This window comes from Halichoeres trimaculatus, unplaced genomic scaffold, assembly GCF_033239565.1.
Source record: "Halichoeres trimaculatus isolate MK-OKI-2021-1 unplaced genomic scaffold, fHalTri1.1 fHalTri1_scaffold_16, whole genome shotgun sequence".
In the NCBI taxonomy this organism is placed as follows: Eukaryota; Metazoa; Chordata; class Actinopteri; order Labriformes; family Labridae; genus Halichoeres; species Halichoeres trimaculatus.
This window is the reverse complement of record NW_027437194.1, coordinates 32,295,602-32,315,235: the sequence shown is the minus strand read 5'-3', so window position 1 is coordinate 32,315,235 and position 19,634 is coordinate 32,295,602. Positions and strand designations below refer to the sequence as shown.

At 45.0% G+C, this 19,634-nt stretch overlaps 1 protein-coding gene across 1 annotated transcript in view; it reads right to left on the bottom strand.

Moving 5' to 3' along the window:
* Window positions 1-12,693: 12,693 nt before the first annotated feature.
* The window catches only part of LOC141805679 (transmembrane protein 132C-like), a 125,602-nt gene continuing 118,661 nt past the window's right edge, over window positions 12,694-19,634 (bottom strand). Inside the window, exons 9-10 of the mRNA XM_074690844.1 lie at window positions 15,649-15,840; window positions 12,694-15,134 (exon numbers count right to left, since the gene is read on the bottom strand). Of these exons, the coding sequence (XP_074546945.1) occupies window positions 14,076-15,134; window positions 15,649-15,840 (1,251 nt within the window). The 3' untranslated portion in view covers window positions 12,694-14,075. The remainder of the gene's footprint in view (window positions 15,135-15,648; window positions 15,841-19,634) is intronic.

Below are 19,634 nucleotides of genomic sequence, written 5' to 3'. Positions count from 1 at the left end.
ATGTTACTGAGAGTGAATACCCTCTGCTTCAGCATTCACAGACTGTCCCGGGACTACCCCCCTTTTCCCCAGGAACATCAGTAAGTAAAGTGGACTCTCAGAGACCATGTGGAACTTTCCTCTGCTCCTCTAAAAGGGATGGAGTCAGAGTCCACCTGATGACATGTTAGAGCTGAGGTGAACAGAACTGTAGTGAGGAACCAGAACTGGTGTTTGAAGTTCTGCTTCTTGTCTCCAGACCTCCACCCCCACAGGAGGAGTACTGAGCTGTTAGAACAGTGCAGTCTCAGTGAGGCTGTGGGCACTAACAGTCCACAGACGCTGGGATGCTGCTGTAAACCTGCACATGTGTGTGATCAGGTGTGACCAGGTGAGTTATGACATGTCGTCTGCCACCTGCCACAGCCAGGTGAGCTGAGATATTCAGGGAGAAGAAAGAGAAGTGGACCATGTTAGCTCTGTCATGTATTACAGAACTATAAATCACTTCCTCCTTTATTCTTGTCTTTGGACCTTAGCAGTCCACATTCAGCAGGTCCAGGTTCATCATAGAGCCCTGGAGCTTTAACAATGGCCTTTCTGCTGGCTAAGGGTCTGTATCTGGACACTTCTCATTCAGATCATGTTTGACCAGCTTTTCTCTGCTTTGGTTTCCTTCCACCCCTGGACGTTTCTTTTTATGTTTCTGGGTCACGCTGAGATTTCTTTATCATACATGTTTTATATTCAGCCTTTCTCTTTCTCTGGAGAATTTGACTCTTTCCTCTTTGGTCTCTTTACTTGTCCATGGTCAGAGTCAGATAGGACTCAGAGACTTACACAGATGTGGTTTGTGATCAAGGATATTAGGAAGTTTTAACAAAATGGTTTTATTAAAGCTCATGACCTTAAATACAACACAATAAAAGAATGTTTGTTTGACATCAGCCCTCCAGATTGTTGAGAAAAGATTGTTTGTGTGATATATTGAATCTGGCTACTTTATTTATTGTATTATATATTATTTGTTCTTACATCCAGTGAGAAAGGCTGTTAGTCTCCCCCACAAAGTAAGAGGAGAGGATTTTCAGCCTAGGTATTTTGAAAAAGTATAAATAACATCCAACAAAATAAAATCTGAAGTCCTGTTTATCCTCCACAACATCCCAAAGGGTGGCTCCCTCAGTCAAATTCTCTACCAACAAGTTTTCCCAGTCCTCCACAGCTCAGAGTTCATTCAAACATGCTCTTTCACCACCGTGTCACTTAATTATTGTGCTGCAAACTCAAACCCACTGACTCCGTGGGCAGCTGTCACTGTTCATTCGTGCCAATATTACAAGTCATTTCACTCTGTCAAAGCAGCGTACAGATAATTACATGCCTTGTAGAAAGTGTGTGTTGTTGGCAGGAAGGAAATAATTAGTTCTTCCTTCAGAGTTCACCCTGCATAAAATCCCTCTCTAAAGGTTAGGGCTTGTTATGAGACCACATGTGACCAATACCTGACCTCTGTCAGGATGACTTCTAACTCATTAACACCATCTAAGGGTTCTGGGTAGTTTTACCTGCCCCTGAAGATGAATGTTGGTGGGCACTGTACTGAAAAGGCTTTGAGTCAGGAAAATTCAGGAGCCATGGGAAATTTTATCTCTAGACGCCAGTGTATGCTGCATTCAGGTTTCTGCTCAGTTCACGTCTGTGAAACCAGCAAAGCCTCTGATCAAACAGATGACTGCTCTGTTTGATCAGACTTATCCTGGGCTTCACTGTTTTTTTTTGATTTTAGTTTAAGCTTAGACGAAAGTTGAACCTCTTCTGAAGCATCCACACGTTGCCATGGTGATTCATGCACAAGTGTTCAGGTTTATTGGTTATTGATGTTAAAAAAGGACATTTGACATCATGACATGGACCAGCCTGAGGAATCACTGGCCTCTCATTAAGACAATAGAAGTGTGCTGTAGCAGAGGCAGGATAGGGCATGGTCACACAGGTCTCTGTTAATTACTGATAATTGGTCAGGAGAGCATAAGGCCAGCTGCTCTGTGAAGCTGTTAGAGCAGAGTTACACACACACATATACACACACACACACACACATGCATGTACACTCACACACAACCCAAGTTTGAGCCATCACCAGATCCCGATCTGATCGGGGGTTTATCAACCCAGTGGTCGTCTGTCCTTGTCACAGAAGGAAAACACATACTAAACATCACAATGATCAGATGAATGGGGAGAAAGGCAGACGCTCAATGACAGAGATGATCTAAATAACAGATCAAGTGTTGCTGTGAGACTAGACTTGGCTCTCCATGATGTGGGGTTGACACAGGAAGGAGTGCTGGTCAGAGAGTGGAGTGGACACAGAGGGCAAGCGCAGGCAAAAAAAAGTTTCCCACTATATAACAAAATCTTCTTCAGTGTTTTAGAAATATAGCTGTTGACAGAAATCCATCACATCTGGATAAAACTGGACTCCTTCTGGGGTTCCGCTGTGTCCGTCATCTTCAGTGTTCAAGCCCAATGAATCTTGGGATATGTGAGGCTGAGAAGGATTCACCTTACCATCCTTCATGACACTAACAATCCTGCTGCTCATCTGTGATCATCAGTTCATCAGGAGGACGCAGTGAGGATGTCAGACCACAAGAGGGAGAAATGATAAAACATTTATGACAAAGGAACTGTTGTTTAGAGAAGTCTGAGGCTCCTCTATCACTGTCCTTACAGCAGAAGCTGGGCTCACCAGCTCACGTCAGGAGGACAAACTGAGATTTATCGGACTCATGGCCTGAAAGGATTATACCATCTAATTTTGCATGCATTCAAAGGAGGTAATATACATTCACTTTTACACATTTATTCAAACAACCCTCAATAAGACACAGGTGCTGAACCTTAACCTCTCACTCAAACTTTTCAGTGATCAGGACATAATTTTCTTCTTCAGATGACCTGACATAACAGGTCTGAATGGAGAGTCTGTTAATATTACCTAAATATCACATAAGATTTCGGGGTTTAATCAATCAGTATTTATACAGCACAATGTTATTCTGTGTACCCAGAGTTTCTCATAAAGATATGGTCTTGCGCTGCGCCACACTGGGCTCCAGAGACACATCCAGTATGAATTGCCCAAAAGCTGTGGCGCTGAGCTGCTCACACTGCATGTGTGAATAAGGAGTGAGACCATTAGACGAAGCAGGAAGCGGGGTTGTACACCTCTTATTCATCCTCTGTTAACTTTCTCCTCAGAGTCAGACCTTCCCCTATGAGAGGAAGATGATGTGCCCTGCTCTGAGATGCTAACAACCAGCAGTCAGTCAGTCAGTCAAAGGGCAGCTGATACTGGGTACAGTCTGATAAAGCAGCTTTTTTACAGCACAGCATATGACCAGCATCACTTAGACCTGTGAGTGAGGAAAGGTCATCCCTCACAGATACAAGTGTGGTGGCACATTGTGACAGTGTGGTATGAAGCTGACAGGCTTTCAGGTTTTTTTCACCAAAAGCTGGAAGAGAACTCCTCTGTTGATTTTAAAGAACCAAAGGAAAGGTAGAAAACTACCATTTCAGTCCCAAAGAGAGCAGGAAGGTTACTCATATTTACATCCCCAACCCCACAAAATTTAAGCTATTTTGTAAATGATTTTTACTTGCAATACCTTCATGGCCCATCAGGGTGCTGTAGCCCACAGGTTGGGAATCACTGCTCATTTCGGCTATATTTTTTCATCCATCGCTATCCATCGTTATCACAAACACACTCCTCTTCTGTTGCCATAGGCGAACACTGTCCACAAGTGCACCACCAGTTCGCATTGAGTCGTGGACGTGCTCCGGTTTGTTGTTCTCGAGCCAGCTCTTCGTCTCTCTCCCTCTGCATCCTTCTTTCATGGAGCTCCTCGTCTGTGTACTCAGGCTCAAACCAGTAAGGACAACTGTCAAACTCGAAGTCGTAGTCTGAAGACGGTAGACGAGCTGACTCTATGATAACACTGGCGATGGATGAAAAAATATAGCCGAAATGAGCGATTTTGCAGAGATTATGTCCCGCGCTGAAGCTCCCTTGCCGTGGCCCCCGCTAAGTGCGGCTAAAATCAGCTGGATCTAAATAACTTCTGAAGGACTCCAAGCTGCAGGATGTTTGTCTGAGTGAGTATATGAGCATGCACACACCTACAAATAAGGTCCAGGTGTCAAAAAAACGGAGTTGCCCTTTAAGAAATAAAGTAAGTTGTAATAAATTTGATTTATCAACCATATGGCTGGAACTCAAATACATTGTGTCTCTAATAGGGCATTCATGCACCTTCTCCTCAAAATGGAGAATCAACAGCTTCATCAAACCATCAAGAAACTCCAAATTAAGAAGTTTATGCTGAAAATAATGAAACTGGAAAAAGATGTAAGAACATGTCCCATATAAGAAAGCCATGTTAACATTTACATTCTTTTAATGTTAGATTTTTTTGTCAAACATGGGGATGATGAAAAAGGGAGACATTCAAAAGTGAATGTTTGTCAAATTGTTCAACCAACATAGGTGGATGTGTAAAGGGCCCTCACTCTCAGTCCATCCGCAGGTTCCTGTGGCTCTGCATTGTTGTCATCCCATCCCTCTTCATCCAATACCTGAGGCAGACTCTCATGACGAATCGTTGCAGTGTTGTGCAAAACTGCACAAGCGACAATTTTGTCACAGGCCTTGTCAGGAGCCACTCTCAGGACTCTCAGGCACTGAAACCTGGATTTCATGAGGCTAAACAGCATCCCCACTCGTGCCCTGGTTCTAGCTTGTGCAGGCCCTCTGAAGGCCCTTTGCAGATCTGTAGCAGGATCCATGTACGGGGTCAGAAGAAAAGGCAAGGACAGATAACCTCTGTCTCCAAGTAGGATCCTGTTGAAATGACCTGCAGATTAAACATTCACTTTCCTAACAAATGATTACATGCATGACATGCAATTATTCTTTTTAAAGTAGAACTGCTTAAAATAAAATTCTCTTGACTTTTGTGAAGCTATGCAAAAGTGATGACGCTCTCCATATTCTAGTGTCATGGACAGACCCTGGCCATTTAGCCTCAATGTTTGTGATCAGGCGTCGTCCATCACAGATCATCTGCCAGCATGGAGGGTAATCATCAGTGTGCGCAACTTCACTTGAAATGGTATTCATTAGTGGCTCAGCGAGATGAATTGACATGCAGCTGTGTTCATCTTGGTCCAAACTTCATGCACAAAAGCTTCTTACACTTGTACGTTTTTAACCTGTGTCCATGTTTCATTGCCTTGTATGCCGTTAGGCTGGTGCAATGTGATCTACCTCTACATTTATGCTGTAAAAGGTTTTCTATTCACAAAGTCTGCCCCTGCAGGTCCAGATGGGGCCCGGATGCAGATATGGGTGCAGTCTATGGCTCCAAGAACATTAAGAAAGCCTGAAGGAGTCACACCTATCATCCTGCTGGCTAAATTACACATGAGGATCTGTTTGTGATGGCTCCTCTCATTGTTGACTGCTCTGTGCACCTTGATTTCCATCAGTGATAAATAAAGTTTTATCAGTTCAATTCATCACATACCTGCAATTAATAAAAGTGGTACAGTGGCACAGAGCCCTTCTCCCTAAATAAGGGAGAAGACAAAAATGAGCTTGTACACAAATAAGGTAGTAATCTGGAAAACTGTGGCTGTTGTCTCCTGCTATTTTTTTTACAAGACAATTTGTGCCTTTATTCTGTTCTTTGTTGACTGTACTTTGAGGGTGACAGAAGAAAGAAAATCAGATGTTTTCAGATAGCTATTGATGGTGGGATCAAACCCAAGCTGCAGTGAAAAGCACAGCTTACTGTGACTTATCACCCTGCACGCTAACCACTCACTCACTTACTTTCTCATGTGGAGGGTAAATAGTATAGTGTATGACATGTCTTGATACACGGTTATTCTGGTGTTGTTTGAAAAAGTCTCAGTTTATGTTTCTGAACAAGAACATCATTCACTACAGTTCTAGATGAATTTAATGTCAGATATGCAGTTCACAAGGCATCTTTTAGAAGCCCGTCAGTCCTTCTCTGAGACGCAGCTAAGGTAAGCCTGACCGTTAGCCTGACCAGGACCAGGCTTGTCACTCTAGCTTATTTATCATAGTTACCAAGCCACACTAGCCGTAAGCCTCGTTTGTGGAACCCAACTCTAAAGTTAGTGAGGTTAACCAAAATAAGCCAGGCTTTGAGCTAAGCCAGCTTCATGGAATACCCCCTGGTGTTCCTGGTTTTGTTTTGGTTGTTGCTCATCATGCGTGGTTTAGGCCATGCCCACATGTAGGGTATGTGGGGTACCGCATACCTTTTTATACGGTTACGCCTGTTATACAGAAAAAACCGCAGCTTTACGCCCCTAAAAAAACATGTTTTCCGAAAACTCCGACCAAACTCCGGCCAGGGTTTTGGAAAACTGTTTTTTTCCATACGACTACGTGTGGACACGTAGCCGGGTATTTTCAAAAAACAAGTATCCCCCCCTCATTCATTTAAAAAAATACTTTCGTCCACACGCAGCGAGTAAATCCGCCAGTGGGTGCGGCTCCAAGCACACCAAAGCCAATGGGCAGTGTTTTCCTGACGTAAAACTCATGCTAGCCAATCAGAATGAGCCCCTGTCATTCAGCTGTGACATTTGAGAACTGAAAACTCTGTATACTGGCGTCCACACGAAACCATGAAACCGGAGTTTTCCAAAATCTTCAGAGTTTTCAGAAAACATCGATTTTAGTGACGTAAAACTGCGGTTTCGTGTGGACGACAGGCGTAAACGTACAAAAATATATGCGGTTTCTCAAATACCTGGCTACGTGTGGACATGGCCTTAGGCCCTCCTCACACGAGGACGGCCCCGTATCGTCTTGGCGTCGGCATCAAATCGTGTATCGCTGTTTACACAACGTATTGCGCATAGGCTTGTGCATTTACATGATAACGCAAAACTGTGGTCGGGTTGCCCGTCTGGTTCTGCTCCGAGGCGGATTCCACGTCAACAAGTGCTCATGCATGCGTAACATGCTGCGTCTCTGCATGAGCACTTCTCGTTGTTGCCATAGCTGTTCATGCTCTCTGAGAAAATGTTGACATGATAGTCGAAGCAATATTTGTAGCTGCTGGAACAGTATTAGAATCAGTCCGCCTGCCGCCATTGTTGTTGTTGTTGTGTGTGACAACATGGGGAGTAGGAGGGGTGCTATGAGGTCCCCCCCTGTTCCGGACTTATCTGTTTATACCAAGTACGGCATGAAGACGAATACGCAGATATCCACCTGCAGACCCGTTTTCAAAAAAGATGCGGAGTCATGGACAAATACACGTCTCCGTGTGTCAATATCACCGGATCGATAGTTTATTTTACCGGAGTCGTAGAAATTCACACTCTTATAAAGCCCACCTAGGTTTACCTGGCGTTTCCATGTCTTGATTTCTCTCATATGTTTCACCTGTGTCTCGTCACACACCTGTTTTTGATCACCCTGTCTGTGTAGTCTCGGTGTTTCTGTCAGTTTGTTGTGTGTTTGTGTCGTGTCAGGTCTTCCAGTGTTTTCCCTCCAGTGTGAGGGTTTTTTGGGATTTACGAGTCTTGGATTACTGTTTTCTTGAGTTTTGTTGAAGTACTTTTGTTTTGAATCTGCACTGTGGTCCATCTCTCCTGTTTCCAGCCAAACTGTCACAGTATGGACTGGCAGAAAGCCAAACAATTACTAACACATGAAACAAACCAACCCAATCAGTACACAGACTGATCCACTTCAGTTTAAGAAAGTTATGAACTACAGAGTCAGAGAAAAGAAGTTCACATGTCAAACAGTAAACAACGGTGACTATATCTGGATTCACATCAGGTTCAGCCTGTAGGACACTGCTGTAGGCAGAGGCTTGGACCAGCTAACTGGAAATGATGCTGATGATGTGCTTGACAGAAACATGGAAGTGTCTGCTTACGCTCAGAGATGAACTCCTGACACCTGGTCCTGAGTCAGTCACAAGTCTAGTGATAAACCATCAAGAGAGCATTTTCCAGAGTCAGAGGATTTCCAGTCTTCCACCATGGAGTGTCTGCAACCCTCTGCAGAGCTGCCGAACATCAGCTCCCTGCTGCAATCTCTGGATAAGTGGGACAGACAGAAACGGAGCTGGGCCCACTCAGAACAGAAACACACTCTGTCTGAAACCTCCAGAGCCATCACAGAAAGAAAAACCTTTTACACATTAATTCTTGTAAATATCTGTTGCAAGGTGTACAGAGTATATTCAGTCAGCTACAGTCTAAACACTGCATGACTTTCAGGCTCAGGAAGCAGGGGCATGTTGGCTTTGGAGCTAAGTTAGCCGTGAGTATTAGGACGTGGGTGCTCCAACCTACAGGTCAGAAATTCTGACGTAGAGGGCATTCCAGCTGGGCGTTCCCACTCAGAATTCAGAAATTCTGACTTCCACGGAATACAGCATAAAGCCAGGCTCAGTGGACCATTAAACCAAAATGTCCTGAATAGATCCTTCACTTCTGACGGGAAACACTTTACATGGTGAGTCATTTCTAGCTGAAAACAAGTGTTCCCATGTTCCCATCTGACAGGCTGATTCAGTCATCCTTATTTAAAGCCTGCCGTCCAGCACACTAATCACAGCCTCAAACAGCATTAGAGTAAGTGTACTGCATTAGAGAAAAATTTACCCCCCAGTCCCCTTTTGAGTCAGAGTGACACATGACAGCAGCTCCCAGAGGTGGCGTCAGTCAAAGATGTGGCTGGAGAAGTGTCTGACTGTCGGAGCAGAATCTTTCTTTTTCTTTTTTTTTCCCCTTGTCTGCATTATCTTTTCTGCTGAGCACTGTGTCATATGACAGCGTTGAAAAGACCAATGCATTTTTTTTCTGGCAGTCAGAGAGATTTGAATATGATTAACTGTTATAGTGACCATCACCAGCCCTCCCTGTAGGCTACTCCATCATTTTAAACTTTATTTAACCCCTGATGTGAGCTGAAGGGGAGGGCCGTGCCACACCACAGTGTGAGAGAAGGGGAAATAATGACAGGCAGGACGAGACAAGACAAACCGAAGGGAGGACAAACGTCTGCTGTTGTTGATTTGAGATAGCAGTTTAAGTGCTGGGCTAATTCAAGTCAATACAGGAAGTAAAGGCTGTACTAAACCAGGGACACCAGAAATGTGGGGTCTTGATAGTGTGGGGAGTGTGGGTCTCCGTGGATAGGAGATGAAGTGGCATGCATCACAGGATGGGGGAAGATGTGAAATAGTACTTGACTCAGCATGTTCTGACGGGATCTATCATATCTCTTAGTTAGTCTCGACAGGAGCTTGAGTATCTGCATGCATGTGAGGTGGTCACCGAGTATCCAAGTAAGTAGTCCCCAAATCACCAGGCCCAGGGACAGCCCCAGAACCCAAGGGGGCACAGACCCGCCTCCCCGCCAACACCAAAGACAGCACCCAGGGCACAGAGCAGTAGCCCCCCCTGCAGATAGCACCCACCCTCCCTGGCCACCCATCCACCAGGCCCCAAGCCGCCCCCTCCCCCAGCACCCAGCCACTCCCACCCCCCAGCGGCAGGCCGGAGGCTCCAAGCCACCCGAGAGCCAGTTCTCCCAGGACCAGACCCCTCCCCAGAGGGGGGCCACGAACCACAGCCAGGAGCAGAATGTTTCTGATGAGCAGAGCACAGACGCCCAGCTTTAAGACTGCACAGCTTCAAGAGGTATGGCTCCAAGACGTATGGCTTTAAGACGGTGCTGCAGCTTTAAAATGGTATGGCTTCAAGATGTGCAGCTTTAAGACAGTACAATAGCTTTGACATAGTATGCCTTTAACATATACAGCTTTCAGGTGGTATGACCACTATAAGACAGGATACCTTCAAATCTGTGCAATGGCTCCAAGATGGTATGACTGCAAGACGTACAGCTACATGACATACAGCTTTTGGACGGTCTGTATTAAGATGGTACAACTTTAACATGTACAGCTTTAAGACAGTACAATGGCTTTAAGATGGTATGGCTTCAAAACATGTGACTTTAGGACAGTGTGGTTTCAAGATGTGCAGCTTTAAGACATACATCTTTAAGACAGTACAACAGCGGGCTAAGAGGTCTGCAGTGGACCAACTAACTCCAGTCTTCCTGAACTCAGCTCTTATCCTTCTTCCAGGCTTCTAGCAGCCTAAAAAACCCTTCTCCTCAAGCCTCCCCAAACACAAAGAGCCTCTCCTCAGTCTAAGAAAAACCCTCTTTTCCAAGGCAGAAGAGCTTCTTTTATACCCTCAGGCTTGGTGTTCCTTCTTCACCAGATGATCTGAACATATTTGGAAGGTGTGCATGGGTATTCTGTTTTGAGTTCATAATAAAAACTCCTGTTGAATCCTGAATTGGAGTAGGCTCAGGTGCAGCGTCCTCAGATGTTTCCATGTATTTTTCTGTCATAGCTGACTTTGGACACTTCATGAGGGAGAATGTCTCTGTCATTGGTGGACAGGGGTGGTGAAGATGTCTTCATTTGCCAGTCAGAAAGAGGAAATCTTTAAATGTGAAAATATTACTCAGAATCCAGAGATCCTTTGAGGTCCTAATGTTGAAAACAGCAATATTATAGCATTTAGCAAGCTCATCCATTGGGCAGTTTCCAGTTACATCCCCTGTACTCTTAAAGACACTGAAAAGCAATGTCTGTCACCTGACATTCTAGGATGCACAGGGCTGAGGTAATATTTACCGTTCTGTTTACCCCTACCCCAAAGCCGTGGGGGCAGTATGCAAGATGGGACAGCTAACAGCTAAGATTAAACTGCTAGATCGTTTCTAGTTTTAGCCTGTGCTGGCTGCTGTAAGTAAGATACTGTACAATTTTTGAGTTCAGGGCTGTCCCTTAAAAAATAATGCAGCATACCAAAAGCTGCAATAAAAACAGGACAAACAAAAATATCATTCCATGTGGAATTACACAAACAACATTACATCTAAAAATAGAACAAAGAAGATAACATGAAATGAGGAAGTTTTTCCTGGTTACCCCTGAGGGTCAAAGAAAAAAGAGTGATACTTGGGTCATAAAGGGTTAAACAAGCATAGAAGAAGAAAATGTTGGTGGGAGTCACTGGAAATATGAGGAGGCACTCAGGAAAATATTTGTGTACTGCTGGGATTTAGAAACAGTGGGTATTTCAGAGACACAGCATCTCAGTTAAATGTGAACATGAATATTAAGACTGATGCTGCCTGGTACCAGCAGCCCCTCATCCCAGTGCCAGCTGACGCTACCGCCACACTTTAGTAGTTCAGTAAACCTCAGTGTGTGTCTCTCCTGAGAGAACATTATTTACTCTGTGTTCCCCTCCTCCAATGAAAAGTAAAGTAGTCACATCTATGTTTTCATGTCTTTGGGTAGATGATGATGAAGATGTTAACTTCTTATATGGGTCCCTCCTGCTTATCAGGCGTAACTTTCCATAATCTCTTTTTTCCAGCTGGCAAAGTCCTTAGTGCTCCATGTATTTTTTTCACAGTTGTTGGTGGATCAGACGTCTTAAAATCATATTTTACTGCGAACTTCTATCTGTCCGTTTAGTGTTTAAGTCCGTGAACCTTCAGTATGGCCACACATCCGGGTAACTACCCCAAACATGACGTCAGTGCAAACACTCTGTACCTGCAGTGCAGACAGCCAGGTGCAGTATGAGCTACTGTTGTCTCTATGTCACCTTTCCATCCTGCTGTCAGGGGGCTGGAGCCAGCAACTACAGACCTAAGGATCCTGATGAATATGAGAGCACACGTCACAAATCTGCAAATCCTGAATTATATCAGGAAATGTTTATCTGAAAGTCAACATTTTTACCATTTTGACTGAATCTTGGTTACCATGTGTGAGTTTGAAAGAGAGGTTAATCGGTCACCAAAGATCTGCCACTGACTTTAAGATAGCATTAAATGTTTGTTCTTTACTGATTAATCTGCATTAAAATGAATAGAAACAAATATATTCAAGAAACCAGTTATTCCCTGAAAATGAGTGTCTATCACTCAGACAGCACCTCAGTGTCTGGATGTGTAAGAGACTTGAAGTGGAGTGATGATCAGTGCATGATCATTTCTCTCCTTTGCTTCAGCTGGCAGCAGCACCACCTGTAAACAACAACCTGAGGCTCATCATTTAGAGATTTGATAATATTTGATCCACTCTCTGTTTACTCAAATAAACCAGCCAGAAGGAGAAAATAGCAGAGACCTGCAAAGGAAGTCATCAGCCAGTCGCTCAATGAACCACACAGAGACATGGCAGAGAAGAGTCACTTCCACTTTTAATTAGTCCAGCAGCCAATGTCAAAACAGAGATAGAAAAGGATGGACTGAACAAATACTGGCACCAGACTGAAGGAGGGACGAGGTCAGACTTTAACTTCACACAGTTTGGGATCTTTTTTTTTCACCAGCTACTACAGCTTTGGATTTGGCCTGCTGGTTTCTCCTTAACTGTCGCCACAGCGCCAAACTTCAGACTCCGTCTGTTTCTCTCTCTCTCCCTTTCTGTGTGTGTGTGTGTGTGTGTGTGTATGTGTATCTGTGTGTGTGTCTGTGTGCGTGTGTGTGTATCCCTACCCCCCCCCCCCCCCCCCCCCCCCTCCTTTTTTCTCTCCCCCCCCCCTCTCTCTCCCACTCTCTCTCCTCTATCTGTCTCTCTCTAACCCCAACACAGTCGAGACAGATGTCTGTCTAACATGAGTCTGGTTCTGTCCGAGGTTTCTGCCCGTTAAAGGGAAGTTTTTCCTTGCCATTGTAACTTGCTAAATGCTGCAAAGTCCTGCACTCATGGTGGATTAAGATAAGATAAGACTCCTTATCTTGTCTTGATGTTGGGTTTCTGCTAATAAAATTTTATTAACATTTACGGGTCTAGACCTGTAAATGTTTTTGTAAAGTGTCTTGAAATAACATTTGTTATGATTTGGCGCTATATAAATAAAGATTGATTGATTGATTGATTGATTTTGTCCACTCACTCATGACTCTTTTCCTGCACTGAGAAAGTCCCGTGTTGAGTTTAAAGAAAACAAACTGATCTCCATCCAATCAGGACTCAGGTAAACTGAACTGTTTAATGGAGCTTTGTCAATAAAGGGATTTATCTAACATTTTTGTGATTGTCTTTAGATTTAAATCATAGCTGTTTTTGTGTTGAACTGGATTGGTTTTCTTATCATGATCAGCTTATATCAGGATTTAAAGGGTCACAAAAACTGTTGTGTGAAGTCAGCTCCTGAACCAAAGGGGTTGAATAAACAAAGACATAAATGTAAGTGTAAGTGGAGAAATGTTTGCTGTAAGTCTCAAAATAAAGTTTACACCAATGCCACAATAAATTAAAATGAACCAAAGACCAGCTCCAAGATGAGTGTGTGCACAAAGTGACATGTCTTCCAAGCTACTGGTTTCTCCTGACATCTACAGTGCCAGATCACACACTGCTCCTCTCTCCTGTCATCATGCATGGATCTGGTTTCTGGAGACAAAAACATAAACTAAACTACAAAACAAAAACCAAACATCACTTTACAGAATCCTACAGTACATACAAAACCTCCAAATCAAATTCTGCTTTTGTACAACTAAAAATGGATCCAAGCCCCTCTCTCTGAGAATCCTCTGTTGCATGACTGATGCAGAGCACAGAGTGGCTCTTATAAAGTGAACCAAACAGAAAAAGTACAACAAATATGGTGTTAGAAACATGAGGATCAAAATATATATCAACAATATCAAGTTTTCTTCTTCTGTAAAACTCTGCTGTGGCATCATGGCCAACCATGTCGCATGGTCGTACGCTGCTGGATCCAGTCTGAGACCGAAACAGCAGAGGCTGAACACGCTCTTGGTTCTTCTGGTGAGATGGTTTCACGGCAGTCCCAGACTGTTTCCTGCACCCCTCAAGCCCTGTCCTCTCCCTGGTCTGACCCCCATTCATCCTTGTTCTGAAGGCATTCGGGTGAGTTTCTGTGTAGTCCATGAAAATCTCCAGTACCCCCTATGCCGTGCTCTTAATTGCATTCTCGTTGAGCTTTTCCATGTAGTTCCTAAGGTCCTTTGAGTCCCCGAGCTCGATGTCTGGACATACCCATTTTATCTCACTGGTCTGCACCAGTGCTGCTGGGCTAAGCACAGGACATCCATTACTGGACTTGACATTGGAAAAGGTGGTGAACTTCACCCTCTTCCTCTTGGTGGTTGGAGAGTTCAGGGACTCGTTCCTCCCACTGCAGCCACTCACACCCCGCTGGATGCCTCCATTCAGCAGCTGGCTGCCTTCCTCTAAGGTACCCACCAGCTCGTCCTGCTGTTGCTGCTGCAGACAAAGCCCCTCCTCTTGGCCCAGCCACACCCAGTCATGAGCATGGGGCATGGTCTCTGGGGCCTCCAAGGAGATGTGCTTGCTGCGATACTTGTATGCATAAGAGATGCAGTTAATAAGAAAAACCATGATGGCCAGGCAGAAGACTCCCAGTAGGGCGTACATACCGATCTCCAGATCTGTCAGTCCCCGTCTGGATGAAGAGAGGTCCTCGTCCATGCTGCGACTTCGAGGCAGCTCTGCCTGGTCTGGAAACTCAGAGAATTCACTCGGGACCCTTGCACCACTTTCCACAGGCTGACGCCCTCCATTAGGTCTGACAGGAACGTGACCCCTGATGGTTGTGGCCCCATGGTTGATTATCCCCGTGTCCATGTCAGAAATAGATCCACCATAATACGGAGGGTCAGGACGTGTCCGTCCCTCTCCTGGCTGTCTGAGTTTATCCTCTGTCTGTCCAATCCTCACCTGTATGTTTGCCACTCCTGTGGTCAGGATACTTCTTTGTTTTCCTTTCTGGCACACCTGTGATTGGCTCATTTCAACACGCACAAGCAAGCCCTGACCCTCGCCTTTGGCAACAACAATGGGCCACTTCCACTTTGCGCTGTGCTGCACCACCACCACCTGTTCATTCAAAGAGGTGGCAGCCAGGGTGAAATGAGCTGGGTTGTAGTTGTCCAGTGGAGTCATGGATCCGTCGCTGAACTGGAGCCAAGCACTGATAAGGGACTCCTGAACAAACACACATACAAGCAACAGTAAGACCCTGTACCAGAAATTCAGCTCAAAATAATCCCATTACACAGTGATCTGCACATTTCCAGCCAAGGCCTATAGATGACTAAACCATAGCATAAAGGGACATGGGGAAAGCAGAGAGTGAGCCTTAATTATGGGAAGGGTAACAATTAAAAAGATTGGGTGTGATTCTATTCTTGTTGAAGCCAAATATACTTTAGTCTCCAGGGACAGAGACAGTAGTCCTTTCCATTTGAAGATATAATGAGAGGAATAACAGAGTGCTTCAGATGCTGGATATGTAAATCAAAGATGTAGCTTCATGAGCCCAAGAGTGAGTTAATGATGAGAGAAAAACTCCATAACAACCCTGCTTCACTTCTAAGACAAACACAGTATGCAGTAAAGCTGCTGGTTGGAAAGATCAGACTGTCCTCTGTCTCAGAACACGTCCAGGAAACACACTGGGAGTAAAACCTGTGAGATGTTGGATCTGTGGAACTGTCACCTGTGATAGGGACTGGATGACTTCTTGTGTAGTTGCGGTGGCAACAATGGCTTTGTTGCTTCCTGGGCTGAGCTGCAGGGACAGAGAGAGTCCAGACACCAACTGCACCCCCAGCTCTGTCACACTCACTTTATCCTCCAGGACCTTGATGCTCCTCTCACCTAAGACTGATGATGTCAGAGGGGACAGCACCTGAAATACATAAAGGACACCTGCTGGTCATGTTGTAACTATACAGATCTCTTACTGTATTAAAGCTCAGGGGTCAAACAGGAACCAAAAAGCAAACTGAGGTCTTCTTGGGCTTAGACGCTCAGTAGGACATTGGTCCATATCTTCTTAAAGACGAACAGGTGAGGTCTTGACTCTCACTGACAGATATCTTAGAATTTAGATTTAAGATTCACTTTTCAAGATTCAAGATTCCCTTTATTATCTCAGAGAGAAACTTTTTGGGGGGCCTTTCGCCCCTGCTGCAATCAAATAAGAGAAGAACAAAAATAAAACAATAAAACACAATAGAATAGTAAATATAAAATTAGATAAGAACAAGCAAAGTGCTGATCTGTGCAAAAACAAAGTGCTACCTGGTGCAAATATGCTGGTCATCCAAGCTCACTGACTAGTTTGATCGCCATAGGTATAAAAGACTTTTTAAATCTGTTTAGTTTGCATCCAGGCACTCTGAACCGTCTGCCTGATGGTAGCAGCTCAATCTCACTATTCAGAATATGTACTGGGTCATGTATTATCCTATTTGCTTTATTCAGTGTGGCCTGTTGGTACATGCTCTGAATGGAAAGGTGACCTTAAGTGCCAATGATGTTCCCAGCAACCCTGATTATTCTCGACAATTTATTCTTATGTTGAACAGACAGGTTTCCAAACCACACTGTGATGCTGTATCTAATTAAACTCTCTAAGACCGCCCTATAAAACATCAACATGAGCTTCTGGTCAACACCATGAAGTCACAGCCACAAAGGCTGTCAACGTGTGTGCTCCAAGAGAGTGCATTGTCAATAAAAACACTAAGGTGTTTGTATGACTGCACCTGGGTAATGGCTTGATTGAGGATGACCACAGGCCTATGGTCCCCCGCCCCTCGAGGGTCAAACACCATTTCCTCAGTCTTTTTAACGTTTAATACAAGACTGTTGTCGTCACACCTATTAATAAACCTCTGGATTTCCCTAAGATTGTCAGATAAACCACCGTTCTTTTTTGGTAATGCTAAAATTACTGTGTCGTCTGAGAACTTAATAATATGATTATTTGGATAAAAACTTCGACACACATCTGTATACAAAGTAAACAGAACAGAACTTTTGTTGGGGCTGAAGATCCAGTGAACATCAGACACTGTCACTGAGACACCATCCATATTTTGTATGGCCAGTGGTAAAGCAGCCAGATTCTTTCATCAAAGTCCTTGAATCGACTGTTTCCTCTCCTATACTTTCTGCAGCTCTGGCCTTTGGCTCACCTTCACATTGATGACATCCCTCCACCACACATCACATCCTGTCTCCCAGCATGAGTGTATAGACTGCTTCATACCAACCCAGACAACAATTAAAGACCTCTTTGACCACCCCCTCTTCCATTTCAGGGCTGTCAGAGTCTTGTCTTTTATGATTTGTGTCAAAAAGAAATGGCCCTGACCACCTAACCCATTTAAAACTCATTTGCACCTGGACCTTGTCTATTACAACCACATTCAGCCAGGACTAGGATCCAGTGATGCTGGGGTCATGTCACTTTGAGTCATCATACTCGCATATCTGCAGATCTACCCACAACATCTCAGTGAGGAGGTCTGATTTGATTGGCCGATGACAAGAAGTCTCGTTTGTTAGTGATCACATTATAACCATGAAGGGATTCCTTTTGAGCTCTTACAATCCTGGCTGAAAAAAAAAAAAAAAAAAAAAAACATTTTTTCTATTTTCTACGCACACCATCAACTCCCTTCTCACAGCTCTTAAACTGCTAAAGGAGATCCATATCAGTGTAATTTAAAACAACACATAGGAGGAAATGCTATGCCTGATCAATGTTCAGACTTGTTCACCAGTGGTGCCACAGGCTGAAGAAAACCCAACAGAACTGTGCACAGAGATTAGGTTATTCTCTGACTCAGATGTCCTATCAATTCAAACATCAATCCTCACATTTTATTTTACAGTGTAAGGTAGCACACATCATCACTCATTCCATGTGTTAGCCAGGTAGCATGCTACTGCAAGTTTAACATCTTAGTGAGTGCCCTGTGTTATTTTCTCCTAGAGTTTTACAGAAACACATACAAAAACATTGTTATGGCTCTGGGTTCAGCCTTTGTTATTTACAGATCGTATATCATGAGTTTGTTTGTAACTAATTATGTTTCTCTTTTCATACCACAGTGCTTCCTGCTGCTGGGCAGGGACAAGGACCAGAGCATAGGTTCAGGCTGTGCCGTACTAACGAGCAGCAAGCATGCTCAGTGCGTCTTACTGCACCACACCAACTGACGGGAGTGTAAGATGAGGTTGTAAATTCATGCCTGGCTTTGGGTATTATGTTAATGCCCTGGTGACTCCCTTTATGTCCATCCATCCATCTTCTTCCGCTTATCCGGGGTCGGGTCACGGGGGCAGCAGCCTAAGCAGGGAAGCCCAGACTTCCCTCTCCCTAGCCACTTCGGCCAGCTCTTCCGGGGGGATCCCAAGACGTTCCCAGGCCAGCCGAGAGATGTAGTCTCTCCAGCGTGTCCTGGGTCTGCCCCGGGGTCTCCTCCCGGTGGGACGTGCCCTGAACACCTCACCAGGGAGGCGTCCAGGAGGCATCCTCATCAGATGCCCGAGCCACCTCATCTGGCTCCTCTCAACGCGGAGGAGTAGCGGCTCTACTCCGAGCTCCTCCCGGATAGCCGAGCTTCTCACCCTATCTCTAAGGGAGAGCCCGGCCACCCTACGGAGGAAGCTCATTTCGGCCGCTTGTACCCGCGATCTTGTTCTTTCGGTCACTACCCAAAGCTCATGACCATAGGTGAGGGTGGGAACAAAGATCGACCGGTAAACAGAGAGCTTCGCCTTCCGGCTCAGCTCCCTCTTCGCCACAACAGACCTGTGCAGAGTCCGCATTACTGCGGACGCCGCACCGATCCGCCTGCCGATCTCTCGCTCCATCCTTCCCTCACTCGTGAACAAGACCCCGAGATACTTAAACTCCTCCACTTGGGGCAGTATCTCATCCCCGACCCGGAGAGGGCAGTCCACCCTTTTCCGGCTGAGGACCATGGACTCAGATTTGGAGGTGCTGATTCTCATCCCAGCCGCTTCACACTGGGCTGCGAACCGCTCCAGAGAGAGTTGAAGGTCACAGCTTGATGAAGCCAACAGGACCACATCATCTGCAAAAAGCAGTGATCCAATCCTGAGGTCACCAAACTGGACCCCCTCGACACCCTGGCTGCGCCTAGAAATTCTGTCCATAAAAGTTATGAACAGAATCGGTGACAAAGGGCAGCCCTGGCGGAGTCCAACCCTCACTGGAAACGAGTCCGACTTACTGCCAGCAATGCGGACCAAGCTCTGGCACCGGTCGTACAGGGAACGGACGGCTCGTAACAAGCAGCCCGACACCCCATACTCCCGGAGAACCCCCCACAGGACTCCCCGAGGGACACGGTCGAATGCCTTCTCCAAGTCCACAAAACACATGTGGACAGGTTGGGCAAACTCCCATGCACCCTCAAGAACCCTGCTGAGGGTATAGAGCTGGTCCACAGTTCCACGGCCAGGACGAAAACCACATTGCTCCTCCTGAATCCGAGGTTCGACGATCTTATGTGTGGTTAATAAATGTGAATAGACTTTGTAATGGATTCAGGTATGAAAACATCTTGTGTGGCTGAGCTGATTACTTCATTGATTCTGTAGTTCTGGCCAGGTGTTTTTTTCATAGCTTTTTTGCTGTGTTTTTGCTCATGTATCTTCCCA